The sequence below is a fragment of the Mugil cephalus genome, chromosome 22 (genome assembly GCF_022458985.1).
Source record: "Mugil cephalus isolate CIBA_MC_2020 chromosome 22, CIBA_Mcephalus_1.1, whole genome shotgun sequence".
Taxonomy (NCBI): Eukaryota; Metazoa; Chordata; class Actinopteri; order Mugiliformes; family Mugilidae; genus Mugil; species Mugil cephalus.
In genome coordinates this window covers 3,289,317-3,309,576 of record NC_061791.1, presented here as the reverse complement: position 1 = coordinate 3,309,576, position 20,260 = coordinate 3,289,317, and the positions used below count along the sequence as shown (strand labels likewise).

At 41.7% G+C, this 20,260-nt stretch overlaps 1 protein-coding gene across 2 annotated transcripts; it reads left to right on the top strand.

Annotated features, from left to right (window-relative positions):
• Nucleotides 1-196: 196 nt before the first annotated feature.
• Nucleotides 197-19,013, top strand: tbc1d30 (TBC1 domain family, member 30). 2 transcript variants are annotated; one of them, XM_047575224.1, is made up of 14 exons: nucleotides 197-1,036; nucleotides 4,731-4,895; nucleotides 8,930-8,991; nucleotides 9,101-9,166; nucleotides 9,247-9,372; nucleotides 10,346-10,531; nucleotides 10,631-10,700; nucleotides 10,919-11,017; nucleotides 11,110-11,278; nucleotides 12,345-12,450; nucleotides 12,983-13,089; nucleotides 13,582-13,730; nucleotides 14,339-14,587; nucleotides 16,953-19,013. In XM_047575224.1, exons 1-14 carry the CDS (start codon nucleotides 463-465, stop codon nucleotides 18,173-18,175), a joined length of 3,351 nt encoding a protein of 1,116 aa, XP_047431180.1. In that variant the 5' UTR covers nucleotides 197-462; the 3' UTR covers nucleotides 18,176-19,013. The 2 variants fall into 2 exon arrangements, with proteins under 2 accessions (XP_047431180.1, XP_047431181.1); XM_047575225.1 differs by lacking the exons at nucleotides 197-1,036; nucleotides 4,731-4,895 and adding an exon at nucleotides 6,001-6,546.
• The last annotated feature ends 1,247 nt before the right edge of the window (nucleotides 19,014-20,260 follow it).

Genomic DNA, 20,260 nt, shown 5'->3' with positions numbered 1-20,260 from the left:
TCATGCTACGCTCAGTGTTTACATCCAAATGTACGTCTCAGTAAATCGTTTTCAGCTTCCGCCTTTGAGTCAGTCGTTGGCGCTGATTGGTCCAGGCCTTTTCGGCTCCTCTCTGATTGGCCCACCCAGCAAGCTCGAGGCACCTGCGGCAGCACCTGTCGCGCGACCTGAAGAAAGTTTGCCAGCCGTTGAGAAGTTCGCCGGAGTGGGCTGGTCCATTGTGCCGTCCCGGAGAGGGGGGGCCAGGGAATGCCAACTCGGAACATTCAGGAAGGAAAGTAGAAGCCGTCAGACTGGTCTCCACCTTCCCGAGGTGAGGAATGGAGCGCTCCAGGAACTACGTCCTCTTCGAAAAGTTTCTAACTTCAACAATGTTTTTCAGAAAAACAACAGGTTACGTGTAGACAGATTATCACGGAGCAAGAAGGTTAATTTGACTAGTTAATTGTTCATGAAAGAAAAATGGCGTCCGAGCTGAAACTGAACGGGAACGAACTTCTGGAAGTTGACATATGCGACGGCGGCGTTGGCTCCGAAGACGAGAGCGGCGTCTGTGTCAACTCCGCCGCCTCTTTACAGGAGGATTTCTCCGGCTTTCAGGGGTGGACGAGTCCCGCAGCCGCCGCCGCCGCCGCCGCCGCCTCCGTGTCACCAAATGACACATCATCACCATCATCTCCGGGACAGCAGGAGGTGTCTGAAGGGCATGAACCTCCACCTGGCACCGCCGCCGCCGCCTCCGCCGCCGCCACCGCCGCCGCCTCCCTCAGGACCAACCCGGCCGGGGACAGTGACTGTGAGTCCGTGGGAGATGGGGTCAGGGCTCAGAGGACCTCCATAGTGGACTGTCTCCTGGTGGAGCTGTACGACACGTACAGCGGGGGCGGCCGGAGGAACGGGGACAGCTGGGACAGCTCCACCGAGGCGTCCGGGTCGGACGCCTTCCTGGGCCGCAGCAACTCCGGGTCCAGCTTTTTGCAGGAGCTGCAGGAGAAACACACCAGGAGGCACCAGATGAACTACCTGGCCCAGAAAGGTGAGCACCTGTCCTGGAAAAAAAACCCCTAAACAAACATTAAGCATGAGTTTTGCAAGATGCATGAGACATGCATCAGATAAAAGCAAAAGAAAGTGGAACGTTTGTCCCAGTGATGCTGATAATACAGCAGTAAACACAACAGGCCTCATTAAACTTTGTGATTTTAACTAATTAATCAGCATCTTACCACTGGGTCAGTCGCTTTTTGAACTAATCAGAGTTCTGTACACAAAATTGTGTTTGACTAAGTGCTGCATTCAATTTGTAATTTCATTTGATTGATGATTTCATTGATAAAAAGTCATTCAACAACACAGCTGACATCAGATAGCAAAAAAAATCAACCATGTATGAGCCCCAAAATGTCCGTGAGGCAGTTTTTTGTTTGTTTTTTTGCAAAAAGGCAGGAATATGAAGAGGTTAAAGCTTTGCATTTTCCTGAAATGTGTTCATTTGTGCTTCCAAGTGCATGTTTTCCTGGCTGTGCTCAGTTACAGCCATGATAAACACAGATGACTGCTGGATAAACACAACCACAGTGGTTGTATGATCAGTGGAAAACATTGGAATAATTATATCAGACTAAGGTTTGCACATGTGGTTCAATCCAGGGGACGAGCTACAAAGTTGTTGCATCTCAGTTTGTTTTGTTCGGTGTTGTGTAGCTGCAGACCAGGCAGGGTGTCCGTGTTGATGCCTGTCCGCTGATGAAATCTAATACAATGGACACGTCAGAACGGGACCACGGAGCAAGAGGGTGGTCTGGTCTGATAAATTATGTCTTTTGCATCATGTGGATGGCTACACATGAACACCAGGATGCACTGGAAAGAATGTAGAATTGGACTGTTTGCGCGTCATAATGTTATGGCTGATCCTTGTACATTAAAGCAGCGAATCGTCTGCAGATCTTTGAGCCTGTATGAAATGTGTCACCTCATTGTGTCAAACTGTTTAGAGATGATACTCTTGGAGACTTATTTGCAAACGTACAAACTCTACAGTTGCTCCAAATCAACTTTTCCGTCTTTGAGTAGTTTTTGAGTAATGTTTGAGTAATTTGCTGCTGCCTGGTTTCTGTTCTGCATTATATAAATTGTTGGGGCTGAAACTGCCAGGACTCGTGCATCTCGAGCATAATTGCTGACATTTTACCAGTTAATGTTACACTAATGGAAATTAATTCTGCTTTCCTGCACTGAATCCTGCACGGCCAAGTTGCACCATGTGATGCTAACGCTGGATGCTAATGTGTTTGGCAAGTCAGAGACTGAGTTAACCCTCATACCTGCTTTTAAAAAATGTTGCTTTGTTACCATTAAGGGACAAAAGTGATCTCTTCAAAAAGAACAATGGTATTTGTGATTAGTACTGAAGTGGATTAAAAGATGTATGTGTAAAAAAAAAAGAAAAGAAAAGTAGGAAAAAGCTATTTTAGAGTGTTTTTGAATGGTAACAATGTAAAACAGTGTAAAAATTGAGCATTATGGGAATTCAGTATTAAAATAACAAAAAAAATAAATACACAAATGCCAAATATAATAGCAAAAAGCATAACTACCACTAATTTATCAAAAATAGAAATGGATCCTTTCATCCTTATGAGGGGATGAGGGTTAAAGAAATAATGTAGAATCATCCTAATCTCAGATTTAATAAATATATTCGGATTCTCTACAGATTTGGGCGAAGATCTGCTCGATACAGAGGCTGTTGAATCCCAAAAAGTCTATTTAATTGACCTTAGTTGTGGCCGTGAATGTACTTTTTACATGATTTAGTTTCCTGACATAGTGGAGTGTATCGACGGCTCATTGTCGGCTCCTCAGAGTCGGGACAAGCTGCTTTTTTCCTTTGTTAAAGTGGAAACCTACCGTAAACACAGACGGGCCTACGAGTTCAAGGTTTGCCCTCAACTCATGATGCGGGTTAAACAATGAAGAGGAAAAGGAAGCGCTCTGATAACGCCTCAACTAAAACAAGAGATTACAGCCTAACCAGGGCTTAATGTTTTTTCCTCTGTTTAAGCAAATGTATTAATTGGTCTTTCTTTGTTTGTTTCTTTTAATTGGTCCTAATTAAAGACGTTTAATTAATTAATCCAGTTTTGGTTGGTCTCGGACATCTATGCTGAAGTGTTTTTTTGTTGATATTTTGCACAATATTCAGTCTCTAGTTGGAACATGCAGCTTTGCTTTTGTCCAGTTCTTATCTGTCGACCCTGTAGGCGTCATTAGGGACGTTTTTGTCCATTATTTTGCCTGTTTTAGTAGATGTGTCACAGTTTCTTGTAACAAAGCCACTCTCTACACAAAGTTTGAAAACAATACTAATAGGTCAGCAGAACACTGTAGAGAAACACACACCTAAAAATAGCTGCTAAGCTAGATAACACAAGCACAGAAACTGATGAAATAGCAAACATTTTATATGCTTATAATGGGGAAATGGCTGATTTCAGTGTTGAACCCTAAAAAATCACTGATTTAACCATTTTTCTCCAAATTGAAACGCTAATATTGCAGAAAGAATGATTTTATTGTGTCATGATTGAGAGATTTAAGTATGTGGTTATAATGAAAGTCAATGGGACATTTTTCAACCGCTAACGTCATTTTAAATTTGATGCTACACTAAAACCAATAATACAAACAAGGCAATATTTTAGATAAACTTGGTCATGTCCAAGATGGAAGCCAACATTAGTTTTATGGAAAGTAGCTAATTTAGCTAATAGCTAATTAACAGTGACTGTAAGTACTGAAACTGGCTTTTAAAGGGTTAGAATCCTAAAAATCATGGATTTTTTTGTAGTTGTGTTGAAGTGGTTTAAGAGATTTATGCAGAAAAATTCAGAATGAAATATTAATCAGTTTTACAATAGATTTTGGACGTGGACATTTCTGAGAAGATGTAGTAAATGTCATGTGTTTAAAACATGGAAAAGTTCTGTCTTCTGTTTGGTAAAATGACTTGTTTTGTCAATGGAGTCTGGTGTCTTTGAAAGCAGCTTAAACTAAAGTTATTCTTTTTGGAGAACTCTCATCGTCCTAAAATGTCCACATAAAAACTATTATTCTTCCTAATGTCGTCCACGTAGCCTCCACAGACTTTTTTCATTATTATTTAATCTGCTTTAACGGATTTTATTAGTCGTTAAAATATGACAATTGAAGATTGATGCTCATGTCTGTGTTTGTATTTTACACTGATAAACTAAATGAATATCACACTTTCTTGTGCATTTTAATTTGAAAGTCCCATTTCCTCTGCTTTTACCGTACGTTTTGCATCATTTAAATCGAATTGAATCATCTTTTTTTTCTTTCTAGCTCGAATATGATCAGATTCTTTGGTCTTTTATGTTATTTTAGACAAATCACCAGTGACCCTGTGACCTAATTATGTCCCAGATCTGGAGTCTGATTTTTTTTGAGGTCATGTTTCCATAAATGGGAGGTGGAGGTGGGGGCGGATGGTGGGTGGTGGTGGGGGGGGGTGTTTATATGGAGCAGGTGGTCTGGTTTTTCTCTTCGCCTGCAGCTCGGAAAACAGACGAATAATGAGTGTGTTACTGTGAATCACGAGTCCAAACTATGTCAACTATGACAGTGTGAACAGTCCATGGGTTTATAAGCTGAATATAATACTATAATAATGAATATCTTTCTATTTATTTATTTGTTTCCAGCCCCAGAGGAGCTGCTCTCCATCATCCAGGAGGTTAAATACCGTACAGGCCTCCAGTCGGCCAAGCTGATCCGCCAGCTGAAGAGAAGAGACCGACTCTGCCACAAGATGCAGAAGAACTACGACATCATCACGGCGTGTCTCCAGGCCGTCTCTCAGAAACGACGTAAGGCTGCGCCGCTGTTTTTATTTAACGCCCAAAAAAACAAAAAAAACAGCTTAAGACTTTTAATTCAGAACACGGATAAGTTCAAAACGTCTGATCTCAAACGTCTTTTCTGTCAGAGTTGATCTCCATGAAATACAAAGAAACGTTCTCTGTTTGTTGTTGTTGTTTGGTGAAGCCTTCAGCTTCTTCCGCACGGCGGCCATGTTTAGTCACATGATGTCACCTCTTCTTCTTCTTGAGTTTGACTCAAACCAAACACTGTGAAAACAGAAAAGGGAGAAGAATTTTTAGTTAATTTTTCTTTCTTTTTGTTCCTCCATCAATTTTTAATCTTTTTTTCTTTCCTTCTTTCTCGTAAATATCCCTCCATCTTTCTTTTTTCTTGTTTGTTGTTGTTTGGTGAAGCCTTCAGCTTCTTCCACACGGCGGCCATGTTTAGTCACATGATGTCACCTCTTCTTCTTCTTCTTCTTCTTGAGCTTCGACTCAAACCGACCGCTGTTAAAGCAGAAAAGGGAGAAGACGTTTTAGTTTATTTTTCTTTCTTTTTGTCCCTCCATCAATTTTTAATCTTTTTTTCTTTCATTCTTTCTTGTAAATATACCTCCATCTTTCTTTTCTTTCTTCCTATATATCCGTCTTCCTCTCCCATCTTTTTTTTCCATCTCTTTTCTTTTCTATTATTCCCTCGCTTGCCCATCTTTCTTTTCCTTTTTCTAATATATTTCCTTCTTTTCCATTTTTTGTTCTTCTGCTATCCCTATTCCATCTTTTTTTTCTTTTCTTATTCTTTTTCTTTCTTTCTTTTGTTTGTTTTATTGTTTGTTTATTGTTGTTTCTTTGAACATTTCCCTCTATTGTGACTGTTTAAACCATTAAATTGAAGTCGGGTGAAGAACCAGCCTCGGCCCTGAAGGCATCTTTAAATATTTAGCTTTTTTGTTGTTTTTATAAAACCTGTTCAGTCTGTGGAAGCAGGTCATCCACAGCTCGCCTGTCATCTCTTTCTCTTTCCTCTCATTCCTCCACCATTACCTCATCTCATCCTTCCCCACGTGGCTCTCAGTCCTACCGCATCCCTCCATCCTTTGCGCCTCCTCCCGGTGACGCCGACCCGGAGGAGGAGGAGGATGAGGAGGATGAGCAGGTGCAGCATCAGCATCAGAAAGCCTCACTTCCTCCTCAGTCGTCTTCTATTTCTGGCGTTTCTGCTAATAATTTATTTATCGCTTGCTCCGTTTGAGCTTTAAACGATACTCGGTAGTTTTTTTTTTTTTTTTTTTTTTTTACCGGGTTTAAACCAGAAGCATCACCGGAGGAGATTCGATCATTTGGAGGAGGAGCTCATTACCGGGATGCCGACAAAATATTAGAGGATTTTTTATTTAATTATTATTATTGTTGTTATTTTGGGGGGCGCTGAACGATGAGGTGACTGCGCGGGTTAGACGCTCTGGTTCCGGGATGAGGCAGGAGCGGATCCCCGGTGGAGGCGGAGGCGGAGGCGGAGGGGGCAGGAGGCCGAGGGCCGGCGTTAAACAGCGGCAGCAGGGATCGGGAGGAGTCGGTAACATCATCAGCAACGTCCTGAAGAAGCGGAACGGGATCTCCAGGAGCGCACCGCGCCTCCTCTGCACCTTAGAGCCAGGTGACGCCACATCTGGAGACACAGCTGTGGCACCGCGCGTAATAATAATAATAATAATAATAATAATACGAGGGGAGATGGTTTATAGGTCTTATATGTGGAGATGGTCTGGATTTCAGCTCCAGTATCTGTTCATAAAGAGGATGTGTTGTCATTAATGGTTTCTGCGTGGATGTGGATCTAATGTCACAGCTCGTCCAGGAAGTGAAGGCGCGGTTTATTTCATCTAATTATCATCGATCCGTAACTTCAGGACTTTTATTCTGGAGGCTCCTGAGGGAACATGTCAATGTTCCTGTCTTCTTTTCTCTTCTTTCTTCTTTGTCTCCATCTTCTTTCTTTCCTTCTTCCTTTTTATCTTATCTTCTTCTTTCTTTACTTATCATTTCTCCTTTCTTTCTTTTTTCTTCTTCTTCTTCTTTCTTTTTCTTTTCTTCTTTCTCTTACTTATCTCTTCTGTCTCTTTCTTTCTTTCTTTTCTTTCCTTATCTTCTCTTTCATCTCTTCTTTCTCCATATCTCTATTCATTATTCCCTTCTTCTTTCTTCTTTCTTTCTTTCTTTCTTTCTTTTCTTTCTTTCTTTCTTTCTTTCTCTACATCTTTTCTTTTTTCTTTCATCCATCTTTTTTTCTTTCTTTCTTTCTTTCTTTTCTTATTCTTTTCTTTCTTTCTTTCTTTCTTCTTTCTTTCTTTCTTTCTTATATCTCTCATATCTTTCTTTCTTGTATCCCTTCTTTCTTTCTTTCTTTCTTTCTTTCTTTTTTTTCTTTCTTTCTTTCTCTCTCTCCATTTTCTTTCTTTCTTTCTTTCTTTCTTTCTTTCTTTCTTTCTTTCTTTCTTACTTATGTCTCTCCATTCTTTCTTTCTTTCTTTCTTTCGTTATATCTCTCATATCTTTCTTTCTTGTATCTCTTCTTTCTTTCTTTCTTTCTTTCTTACTTATGTCTCTCCATTCTTTCTTTCTTTCTTTCTTTCTTTCTTTCTTTCTTTCTTTCTTTCTTTCTTTCTTTCTTTCTTTCTTTCTTTCTTTCGTTATATCTCTCATATCTTTCTTTCTTTCTTTCTTTCTTTCTTTCTTTCTTACTTATGTCTCTCCTTTCTTTCTTTCTTTCTTTCTTTCTTTCTTTCTTTCTTTCTTTCTTTCTTTCTTTCTTTCTTTCTTTCTTTCTTTCTTTCTTTCTTTCTTATTCCCGATCTATCCATGTCTCTTTCTTTCTTGCTATCCCCCCATCTTTCTTTTCTTTTCTTTTCTTTTCTTTTCTTTTCTTTTCTTTTCTTTTCTCCCATCCCGTCGCTGCCCCTGGTGTTGGTGCCAGAGTTCATCCGTCCCTTCCCTCCCTCCTCAGACTCCACCGGGCCGTGGTGGACGTGTTGTCCGTCTGCCTGTTGATAATCTGTGTAGTAGGAGGGTTTAAGCCGCTAATCCTCAGCCTCCTCCTCCCAGAGGAAACAGCGGCAACGCGGCTCATCCACGATGGCGCAGCGCAAATCGGCAGAGACGAACCGTGCAGGTTAAACGCCGTCATGTTTTCCTGTTAGGAGTTTATTTCTAAGGGATGAATGAATGTCTTTCCTCTCCGTCTTCTTCGTCTTCTTCTTCGGTGGTGACCAGCTGGCGGGTGTAGTCGGCGTAGACAGGAGGAGAAATGGCCGCTGGCTCAGAGCCGAGTCATGTCGGGACCTTCCCTCTTAACTTCAGATCAAATTTTAATTTCCGTGTAGTTCCACTGCGCTGAATATTCTCTGGAGGAGTTGACATGCAAAGAGGTTTGGCACGAAGCAGTGATTGAAACGAGGGTTCAGCACCACCAGGAAACGGACAGCGACTTCTTTAATCCACCAACATATCAGAACCATCGCTTCAAATCCTTTGTGTTTGTTATGTAAAAGTACAAATCCTAATCTTATATGTTCATATTTTGAATTATTAAACCCTGGGATATATGGAGGAGCATCGCTGCCCCAGATTTTTTTTTCCTTCTATTTTCTCCCTTATTTGTTTAGTGTTTCCCATTTCATTGTTATAATAATACTAATTTATTAATCTATTTGCATTTGTTTTAGTCAGTTTTAGTCCTATATACATGTGTGAATGTTAGTATTTAAATATTATTTAAAGGAGAAAGTCATGAAGTTAACTAAACTAGTAAAAATTGATGCATCTCTGGGAATTTATTTATCTATTTTTTGTTTTTTTTGCCACAACACGCCGCAGGGTAAAATTATTTACTAAGATTCTGCTTGTTTTCCACAGCGTCATTGCTTCTTTGATTACTTCCTGGTTGTACTTGACAGCGTTTTGGGCCGAAGTCATATCATATATTAGACGTTAGGAAAAAAAAACAAAGTATGGCGTTAATCGTGTCTCTGGTTTGATTATAGGAGTTGACACAAGGCTGAAGTTTACCATCGAACCATCGCTTGGGAAGAATGGATTCCAGCAAGTAAGAGCTGAAAATAATCTACAACCCACATGTTGAGTTTAAAGACCTGCATCTTCCTGCTTTTAGACGCTGATGTGATGCTAATGTACCTGTTTTTCTGCATCAACAGTGGTATGATGCACTGAAAGCTGTGGCCAGGCTTCCCACTGGAGTACCAAAGGAGTGGAGGAAGAGGGTACGCAGCTTTACTTTTTATTTCACAGCTCATATCTGAATTATCTCCCACATGACTGACGGTTCGTTATCTCTGTGCAGGTTTGGCTGACGCTAGCGGACCAGTACATCCACAGCATCTCCATCGACTGGGAGAAGACGCTTCGTTTCGCCTTCAACGAGCGAAGCAACCCGGACGACGACTCCCTCGGCATCCAAATCGTCAAGGTAACCGGGTAGTGTTTGTGTCGTGTGAGCATTTCTGTTCACGTGCTTAAAATGCATGACTGGTAATAGAGAACAGGGTCTTTAAAAAGTCTTAAATATGAGCTTATTTTGCATTGTAGGTCTTAAATGACATTTAGTCACGTCTTAAATTAAATCCTCCCACCCATTTACTGCTTCATTTGCAGTATGACCCCCTCTAGCCCCGGCCTGCTATGATTCTGCTCCTCATTAGTGGAGCCCGACCCAGGGATGTACTGAGCTGAGAGTTGAATGACAATAAATTTTGTTATTTTTAAGGTAATTCTGGGTTTGTTATTTATATGCCAGTTTTACATTTAACCCATATTGGTCTTTAAAGGTCTTAAATTTAATTCGTTCAAATCTGCAGAAGCCCTGGAGAAGGATTTAGATAAGAAATTAGAGGACAAGATATGTGCACAAGCTATGTGCAATGTGAGTGCATAGTCTGGTGCCTGGGTCTATAGCAGCATAATTTAAGGATGGTTCAGTCCAGCTCTAACTATAAGATTAATCTAAAAAGAAAAGCCTGACCTTAAAAGTAAAAATAAAATCTGTTGCCTTACGTCTCCTGTCGGTGGTCGTAATGTTACGGCTGATACATTTGATTCCAGCTAACGCTCCACACAGTAGTTATATTTTCCCTGCTAGCTTAAATCAGCTCATCCTTGTAACATGATACAGTGTTTGTTAACTGCTAGGATCAGTGTTTGCTCATGAGTATGCGTCAGAGAACCGAGCGGCTGCGTTAACGGAAACACTGCACCTCTTTGCTTTGTCCCAGTGACTCAGAGACGTACGAGAGTAATGGCCGCTTCCGCCAACAAGGGCAAAGTCCAGACATCTCCCCTCTGCTTTCGCCATATAATAATCCTCTGATTTATCCAGCCGATGCCTTGTAATAACAAATAATCCCTGCTGTACTTTTCTTTTTTTTTTTTTTTTCCATCTGCAGGATCTGCACCGGACGGGCTGCAGTTCTTACTGCGGCCAGGAGGGGGAGCAGGACCGGGTGGTGTTGAAGAGGGTGCTGCTCGCCTATGCACGCTGGAATAAAGCGGTGGGCTACTGCCAAGGCTTCAACGTGTTGGCTGCACTTATACTGGAGGTTACGGAGGGAAGCGAGAGCGACGCACTGAAGGTACGAAAAACATATCGACACACGATGTTCTTTGCACATATGTTGATTTATGCCCTTTTATTAATAACAAAAAGTCTTTTTTCTCTCGTCTGTATTCAGGTGATGATCTATCTGATCGACAAAGTGCTGCCCGACAGTTATTTTGCCAACAACCTGCGTGCGTTATCAGGTAATGACACAATTTGATGTAGACAATTTTGTACAAAACAGCTCAGATTTGTTCTTTATTTGTCGTAAGATAAAGACATAACGACTAAAATATGTCAATATTAGCTCGGGGGAAACGTTCCCACTGATCTGACATTTTCAAGAAATCATTAAGGAGCTGCAGAGGTGGATGCATGTTGCAGCTGAGATCTATTTATATAATGAGCTATGTGCACACAGTGGACATGGCCGTGTTCAGAGACCTGCTGCGTCTGAAGCTGCCCCGCCTCTCCCAGCACCTCCACCACCTCCAGAAAGCAGCCAACCGAGAAGCCGGAGGTAGAATTCTGCCCCATTTACACGTTAACATGAAAAGAGACTAAAATATGAAGCTGGGGACGTGTTTTATTTATTTATTTTTTTTGTTTCAGGGAGCTACGAGCCTCCGCTCACCAATGTCTTCACCATGCAGTGGTTCTTGACCATGTTCGCCACCTGCCTGCCGGCCCCCACCGTCCTGAAGATCTGGGACTCGGTTTTCTTTGAGGGATCCGAGGTGTTGTTTCGGGTCGCACTCGCCATCTGGGAGAGACTGGGAGAGTGAGTGGAATGAAAATTTAATGTTGGGTTTTAGCGTTGAACATCACTTTCAGTTGGAAACTTTCTCAGAGAGACCAGAGCCTCAGTAGCTGCGTTTCCATTGCAGCTTTTTTGCAAAATAAAAGCGATATTTCTGAAATGTGTTTCCATTGAAAGATGTTTTTGCAAATGAGCTGTAACTCGTAAAGTTTCCCGATGTCCCATAATTCTCTTAGATTCTCGTCACTTTGAGGAAGATGGACTTCAAATGAACTGGTCACATGACCCCTTACGTCGTCTCTGTTATGCGTAAATGCGGAAAAAAATGTTGCCATTGTACTTTTGTGCTAAACTTAGTGTTTTAGTGATATTTGAAAGGTTTTATAAAATGTAGGTGTTTCCATTACCAGGTTTTTATTGCGATACTTTTTGGTTTTGTGCATTTCTGGAGGTAATGGAAACTCAGCAATTGACAGTTTTATTTTAAACCCTATTCGAACACGTCTGTGTTTCATGTGGTGCATTTGCATTGGTTTTACTTAAAAGTCCTGTTCGCAGAGGGCTAGTTTTTTCCGGGGATCTCCGGTGATTTCTAATAATCACGGAGGTCGTCTGTGATCTTATTCCCATTTGAATCGTCCATGTCTGTGATTTGTAAAGTAAAAATTACACGGCACGATATCTGTGTGGTTTAAGGATGAGTTTTGTTCACGAGTTTTGTTTGATTTGCAGCTTTTTTCTGCCTCATTTCACTTAAGGATTATGAAGGATGTGATATAATTCAACACAGCATCCAAGAAGATGTTTATTTAAAGAAAAAGCTCAGTGATGAATAGTGATGGCTACAGGATACATACATTCTTTAAACCTTCATATTAGTCTTATAATATGAAGTTAAAGTTATTTGCAGGTTTGTTTTATTCCTCTGAAGGAAATGACTGATATTATTGTATAAATGGTGGAGTATCTGTTCCGTCCAATGTTTATATTTTAGGCCAAATACCTCCATCTTTTGTCTTTTTATTTCCCTCATTCTTGACGTTTTCCTCCTCTCCTTTGTCTCTTTTATAATTTGACCTATGTCCAGGAGGATAGAGTACTGCCAGTCCGCCGATGAGTTTTACAGCACGATGGGCTGCCTCACTCAGGAGATGCTGGAGCACAACCTCATCGACCCCACAGACCTCATGCAGGTAACACACCCTCTAGAATCATTTCACCTTTTAAATGAGCCGACGTCCTGATCCTGACTAGAGATCAACGATATGGATTATTTGGAGCCGATACTACTTTTTCTCCATCTATTTACATGGTATAAATGCCACAATGAAAACAAATGTTACAAGTGTCAGTTTCACCAGAAACATAAACATTTATTGAACTCAAAGACTATTTATTATACATACAAAGAGGTAGCGCACAAGCATTTTCCAGCTTCCAGCTACATGCACTCTGTTAGTGGGGGAGGGGCAATGTATGGGCTGCACAGGGTCTGCAATAGGACTGGATGTATATGAAGATGTTAGGTTATGTTTACCTATGTTTAAACTGCTATGTCTGTAATGTCAATAGTAATGCAACCACCTACCGTAATAATTGTAGTCTGTGCGCAACGTTTTTTTCTCATTCATAAAAAGCTAAAATTGGAGACCGCTTTAGCCACACCCCTATATACCACCAGATAAACCGGTCGATCTCTAATCCTGACTCTCTTCTTTCTGTCAGGAGGTCTACTCCATGGCGGTGTTTCCGTTCCCCCAGCTGGCTGAGCTCAGAGAGAAATACACCTACAACATCACTCCTTTCCCCACCTCTGTGAAATCCAACGGAAGGTTTGTTCTGCGCCGAGCATTTTCCACGTTCAGTTTGTGATGTTTCAGGATCAGGAAATAGGGGAAATCCATTGCATTTCCCTTTAAATTAGAGACTAAACCACAGGTTTTCAGCAGGGGGCAGATGTACTGCAGGGGATTTGAAAAATTCTTTGGTTGATTAGACATTTTTTTATATATTTTTACAAGATTTTTCCATCACAAATTTAAATTTCTTTAAATACAAATTAACATGATTCCATCATATATTAGTAAAGGGATAAATGGAGGCAAAGGACGTTATCTTTCAGCTATCTTTCATTCTTTAGCCAAGACCTGTCAATCTCTGTACACAGTAGGCCCCGCCCCCATTGCTGCTGAGCCAATCACAAGGCTGCATATTACAGTGACTCTGTCCCAGAGGAAATCCAGCATTGTTGAACTAAACTGTGTAACAGTTCACATTTCTGGGGGTGAAACCGTGTTGACGATATGGTAATGATCTTCTTCCAGTGGTGGTGTTGGTGGTCCGGGCGGCTGGGAGAGCGACGACGACGCCGACATGGACGACGAGGACTCGGTGGTGACGGCGCTCGGGTGTCTGGGGCCCCTGGGCGGCCTGTTGGCCCCGGAGCTGCAGAGATACCAGAAACATCTCAAAGGTCAGCACCAAACCACCGTGGCATGCCAGGATTTAAAGAGAAAAACTGCCCCGCTGCCCCAAATCCTCACGATCCCATGTAGAAATAGTCGTCTGATCTGTTTCCTCCAGATAAATCTCACGCTTCCTCCTCCTCCTCCTCGTCCTTCAACGAGGGCACAGAAATAAACTGCCCAGAGGAGATTTGGCTCCAAACATTTGTTAAAACCAGAAGCACAGGGATTTAAAAAAAAAAAAAAAACATTGCTTTTAAATGTTTTAATTTATGTATCCTTTGGTTTCTTCTTATGAGCATTTGTAAGTTGTTTTTTGATTTGATTAAATTTTTGCTGCACGAAAAGCTCCTGAAAAGTGATTAGAGGTAACTTCAGAAAATTGAGAAATTGCCTCTAAATTAAATGCTTTTTACTCAAAGGCTGATTTTGTCTTTGAAAAACAAAACTTCCTGGTCACCGTCTCAGAGAGGATCAAGGGTTTTTTTGTTTTTTTTGCTTTTATCTCCAGCGGTCAGTGGTGACTCTTGATTAAAGCAACAAATCAGAAAAGGAGCTTAAAAGGCCGAGAGGATTTAGCTTTTGCCTAATTTCCACTTGTTTTCCTTCCATCCAGACCAGCGAGGGGAGCAGGGGAACATCGCAGAGCTCAGCCCAGGTGCAGTAGGAGCTGGAGGAGGAGGAGGAGGAGGTGGAGGAGGTGGAGGAGGTGGCGTGTTAGGAGGCGCGAAGGCGGAGCACCAAGCGGCCATCAACAGCATGATGATGGAGAGGATGAGCACCGACATCTCGGCTCTGAAGAAGCAGTACGCTCGGATCAAGAGGAGGCAGCAGCAACAGGCCATGCAGCTGTACATACGCACAGGTAGGAGGGAAATAACCACTAATAATAATAATAATAATTAATAATCATTAACAATAAGGAACAAACTAACCAACGCTCTGGTTTCCCACTAATAATCACAACATGAACAGACCAGAACAAAGATTCTAATCAATAGTTCATTAGTAAAACAGTCGATTAATTAATAGACGATTAATTAAGAGTAAGATGGAAAACGTGACTCCTCCTCTTTTCTCTTCTTCTCTTCCTTGTCGTCGTCTTTCTCCTCTGCCGTCTCCTCCCCACCCTCGATCTCCTCCTCTCTCCATCTCCCTTTCCTTCTGCTCACTGTCTCCTCCTTTTTCTCTTCTTCTTCTTCCTTCTCCACTTCTTTTTCCTCCTTTTCATTCTTCTTTTTCTTCTCCTCCTCCCACTACTCCTTCCTCCTTCTTCTCCCTCTCTCCTCCTCCTTTTTCTCTTTCTTCTCCACCTCTTTCTCCTCCTTCTCATGCTCCTCTTCGTCCATTTTTTTGTCCTCCTTCCTCTACTCCTCCCTCTCTCCTCCTGCTTTTCCACCTCCACCCCGTTCTTCTCCTCCTATTTTCTCCTCCCCATCCTTCTCCTCACCCTTTCCTCCTTTTTCTCTTCTTCTCTTCCTTCTCCATCTCTTTCTTCCCCTTTTCATTCTGTCTCTCCTCCTCCTCCCTCCCCCACTTTCTTCTCCTCTTTTTTCTTCATTCATTCTCTTCTTTCTTTTCCTTTTTCTTCTACTTATTCTTCTCCTCCTCATCCAGTTTCTTCTTCTTCTTGGCCTCTCTTATCTCCACCTCCTCTTTCTTCTTCTCCTCGTTCATCTTCTCCTCGTTTCATTCCTGCCATCAGGGAACTTCTTCTTCTTCTGTTAAATTTCCTGTAGTTTTAACCACACTGTGAATAAAGAGGTTTTAAAGGCATCTGAACGCATTCATGTCTCATCATGTGTCACATATAAAAAGAATAAAAGGTCGGAACAGAGCGTTAGAAACTCGATGAGCCAGATGTTTGATGCTGATGTGTGACTCGTAGGACTTGGACCTGAAGTGCCCTCGAGTCCAGGAACTGTTCAGGAGGGTGTCAGCAAACGCACCAACGGTACTTGTGTCAAAGCTACGGGACAAATGAAGCGGGGCTTGATTTATTTATTTATTTAGATTTAGTTTTTAAACGATTCATTGGTGATTGAATGAAAACAAGATGATGGTTTTTAAGCTGCACATCAAGGCTGTGGGTTCCCAAGGCAGATTTCCAGTTAAATATCTGAAATAAATTAAGTTAAGGGGGTTTATTTTGAGAGAAATGAGACTTTTCTTGAAAATGTTGGAAGTCTGCTGAGAGGACTGCTTCAAAATTGATTAATTTTCAGGCTGGAAAAGGTAAAAACAAGTCGCGCTCTCTGAATGCCGCCACCGTGATTGAGTTTTATTTATTGATTGATTGATTAAAAGGCAAAATGTTGGCAAATGGAAATATTTTAAGGTGGGATGATGATGGTTTTGTTCTGTTCTTGTTGATTAAATCTAATCTGGAGACATCTGTCACTACTCTACACACATCACAAGCTCTAATAAGCTGAAATACATGGAAATTACAATTGTGTTTACTCCCATAAACATCTCATAAACTCAAGCTGCTTTTAGAGCCTTGGTTTATGTTTAATTTAACAAAAAGTGACAGATGTCTTCAACTGTTTTTTTTTTTTCCTTTGGAAATGATTCCTATTTTTTGGAGGGTTTTTCTGGCAGCTCCTCCCATCTCACGCTAATGTTTGATTATTGAATCTTGTTTAATTACGGTATCGCTTCTGAGATTTGATGTTTTCACTCTATCGACTCTTTCTCTGCTCGAATCATCACCCTCTCTCTAAAGCTCAGTAATCAGCTGTTAGAAAGTCCTGATTATATTAACATGTTTTACCTACATTTGGGAAAAAGCTGAAGTATTGAGAAGTCATTCAGTCTGCGAGAGGCTTCATGAACCGAAGGCTGTGGGCGCCCTCTAGTGTCGGGTGGCTGCTCTGAACAGCTTTTTATTTCTAAATGTGACTCAGCTGTTGCAGCTTTGACAATTAATTAGTCAGCTGACAGATTATTAATCAATGAAAGGTGTGAAAATGATTGATGTAGGATGCTATTAAGAGGGTGAGTAAATGGCGTTAAATGGATTAATTGGTTAACTGTAAAAATAATCAAAACTATCACTGGAAAAAAATATTAGTTGCTGTTTATAATGGCTCTAATTGAAGTTTTGCTTGAGTTCTGCTACAGTATTAGTGTTAAATTCACCTCTTAGGTTCTGGATTCATTATGCCATCTGTTTTAAACCTGTTTTAATTCTGTTTTTGCACTGTCCCATCTCATCTTCCCTCCAGAAAAGTGTCCCGCAACCCGTGTCATGGCCTCTCAGCTCAACCCCTCCAGTGCAGCCATTAACCACCTCCTTCTGGGCCGCAAACCACGAGGTCCCCGAAGCGTCACGCCCACCTCCCCGCTGCAGGGGGCTCGACCTTTTTCTCTAGCCCAAAACCAGAGCGCCTCCTCCTCTTTGGCCAGGCAGCGCTGCGGCTCGCTGCCGTCCAACAGCACTGGATCTCCAGGGAGCTCTGGAGGAGGCGGGGGGTCACCTTGGCGCGCCCACGTCAGGCAACACCGGAGGAATATAGCCAGGGCCCGAGCACAGCTGGGATTTGGAGATTCAGAGGAAAAGGAAGATGACGAGGAGGAGGAAGAAGAAGAATCAGAAAGGTTGGAGGAGGAGGATGATGAAGATAGGAAGATTGAGGAAAATGAAGAAGATGATGAGCAGAAAGAGAGGAGGGACTCTTTTGCACCTGTGTCTCCTGATTCCTCAGTATGTGAAGAAGCTCCACCGTGTTCAGACGTAATAAAAGAAGCAGATGTTGCAGAGGTGGTGGTGCAGCTGGAATCTCTGGATCTAGAGCATGAATCTCACCTAACTTCCCCCAGCGACTCGACCCCCGACACCCAACCCCAGGTATCAGAGTCTAAACCTGCTCCTCAGGTTCCTCTTCTCCCTCCGCCGCCGTCCTCGATCAGACACAGAGAGTTCGACTCCTCAGGTTCAGACAGAACCTCTGCACCAGAAAGACACTTTCTGCACAACTCCCACAACAACTCTTCATCACCTTCCACTCCGAGCCCATCGCCATCTCCGGCTCCTACCCCGACTTCTCTCAGCCCGTCCTCTCCATCCTCTCCCACACTGTCCTCCACTCCACTGCCTACTTCCCAACACCTCCCATCATCCTCCTCAGCCAACGGCTTATCTACCCTCTCCCTTCCTGCCTCCTCTACCTTTTACAAAACTAGCTCCCCCTCCACGCCTTCGCTCTCCTCTACCTCCTCCTCCTCTAGATCTCACATCCCCTCTTCTCCGTCCACCCCAGCGTTCTCGTCATCCACCAAACAACAAGTCTTCTCTCCATTCCCGTCCGTGAAGCCGCCCAGGAAATCTGCAGCGGCCAGGAACCTCGGCCTGTACGGCCCCACGTCCAGAACACCCATGGTTCACTTCCCTCAGCTCAGTCGGAACCTCAACCGTAGCAGTGCTGCCGGGGCCACCGGGAGCCGATGAAATCCTCCCCCCACCCCCCAATACCCACTGATGCTACATGAAATTATGAAAACCACTCTACAACAACACCACGTTGCCTCCTGCATATCAAGAAAACACCTCGCATCTTACTGGGCGTGGAGTGAAAGTTGTAGAAATGTGTCCAGAAAGTCCAGATATGTGGAGATTAAATAAACCTTTACATCCTGAAATCCATATAAGCCATTACAGACTTAAATGTGAAGGAAATGTGTCTGTTGTTTCAACTGCATTGGTACGATACTTCTGAAGAGTTAGGGAAGCTATCAAGCCCTTTACAGTGGCCTATACATGATATAATGCATAATGTTACATAAGATAAAGTGATGTTAAGGTGAACTTTTTCATAGACTCCACAGTTTCTTGGCTGAGATTATCTCACACTGCATTTGTGAAACATGGAGAGATTCTGGCCTGGACAAGTGCTTCCTTCTGGACTTGTATGCACCATGAATAACAACATAATGTAGTATCGTTTCCTATAAGTTTGCACAATAGCCATCCAGCTGTTTCTATGCCAAGTATTTAATAATAACAACAACACATGTATCAAGATATACCTGAGAATTTCTGTAAATGACAAATCCATAAAGGTTTTGTGTCTGAACGATGTCCAGAAGCACCAGACATTTTCCTTTTCTTGTAAAAATGATTCTCAATGTAATGTACTCCCCCATCCCACTTGTTGAACACGAGGATCAGTCGTGACGTAAGAGTGAACAAGAATGCCATGTTGTGTTTTGATGGTTGGGCCAGTTGATTACTGTGTAAATGAAATGTGTTGAATCTAAACATAAAACAGAAAGTTTTCTGTCTGAAACTGGTAACTTGACATTCATGGGTTCCTATGGTAAATATCAAAACATACACATAAAATAAACCTGCATGGCACTTTAAAGAGGCCTTATTTTAATATTAACCACCACCATTAGCAGTGTTAGCTTCTCACAGAGCTAGTTTCTAGAGCTTGTTTCTAAATTAGGCAGTTTGGTACTGTTTAATTCATCACATCACAGATATATAAAACTTTGGCAAACAGTGCCAGATGTTTACAGCATTATTGTTTTGCCACCATCTAAACCACTGTGACAAATATTTATTATACTACTTAATTAATTTAAAAAAAAAAAAAAGTTGCAACTTCTGTGTTTCAAGCACAGATGGATAATTCCTGACATTAAAAATGTCGCATTTATAGCACTTAAAGTGACCCATATCAGTTGTGCTCTATCCATAAGGGGGAAGAAATAACGGTGCGCACAGAGCGACCGGACTCTTCCGGCCGCCATCTTGCTTTGCGGTTGTTAGTTCCGAAACAGTTGCTGCTCGTAGAGTTAAAAACTTTTTTGTTGCTCGTTTGGAAACGGACTATATGTGCCTCCAAGTGGTCAGAAGAGTGCTCTAGCAATATGAAAGTGTCTGTAAAGCGTTGGTAAGTGTTGTCAAGTCCGTTTTTCGAATGTGTGCTTGAAACGAAGTAGCTAACTTTTAGCAGCCAGCTAACAGGTTGAAATTGTTTAACTATAGAAACATATCCTTAGCGTATTAGCACAGTTAGGCCAGAGTTTTAGGGGTGCTTTAATTACAAACTACTGTGTCATAAAGCTATCACTTGGTTTAAATAAATAAATAAAATAGAATAAAGAAATTGTAGTTAAATGAGAAGATGAAGTAGGAGCAAAACAAACTTATGTGTTTAAACAACATACTTTCTACTACTGTGCGGAAAAAAAACTTTTTTTAATACATATTTTAAACTTATTTTAAACTAAACTTTGTCCCAGTATCCCTAATTTTTTGACTTACTGATCAATATAGTTACGTGCTTGCTATTTTTTTATATGACTTAGGATATCGTGCTATTTGGCCAACAATATACATGACTATAAACTTGATTAAGGTTAAAAGACATGCACAAATTGGGAATAATAATCTTAATATTGTATGAGGAGATTTGCAGTTATGTTATAAATCCCAACGTCATCTGTGAGGAGCTAACGCATTTAGCTGTGACTGAAATTAACTAGTTTTAATCAGGGCTACAGTGTACAGAGTTGAACGTGAAGC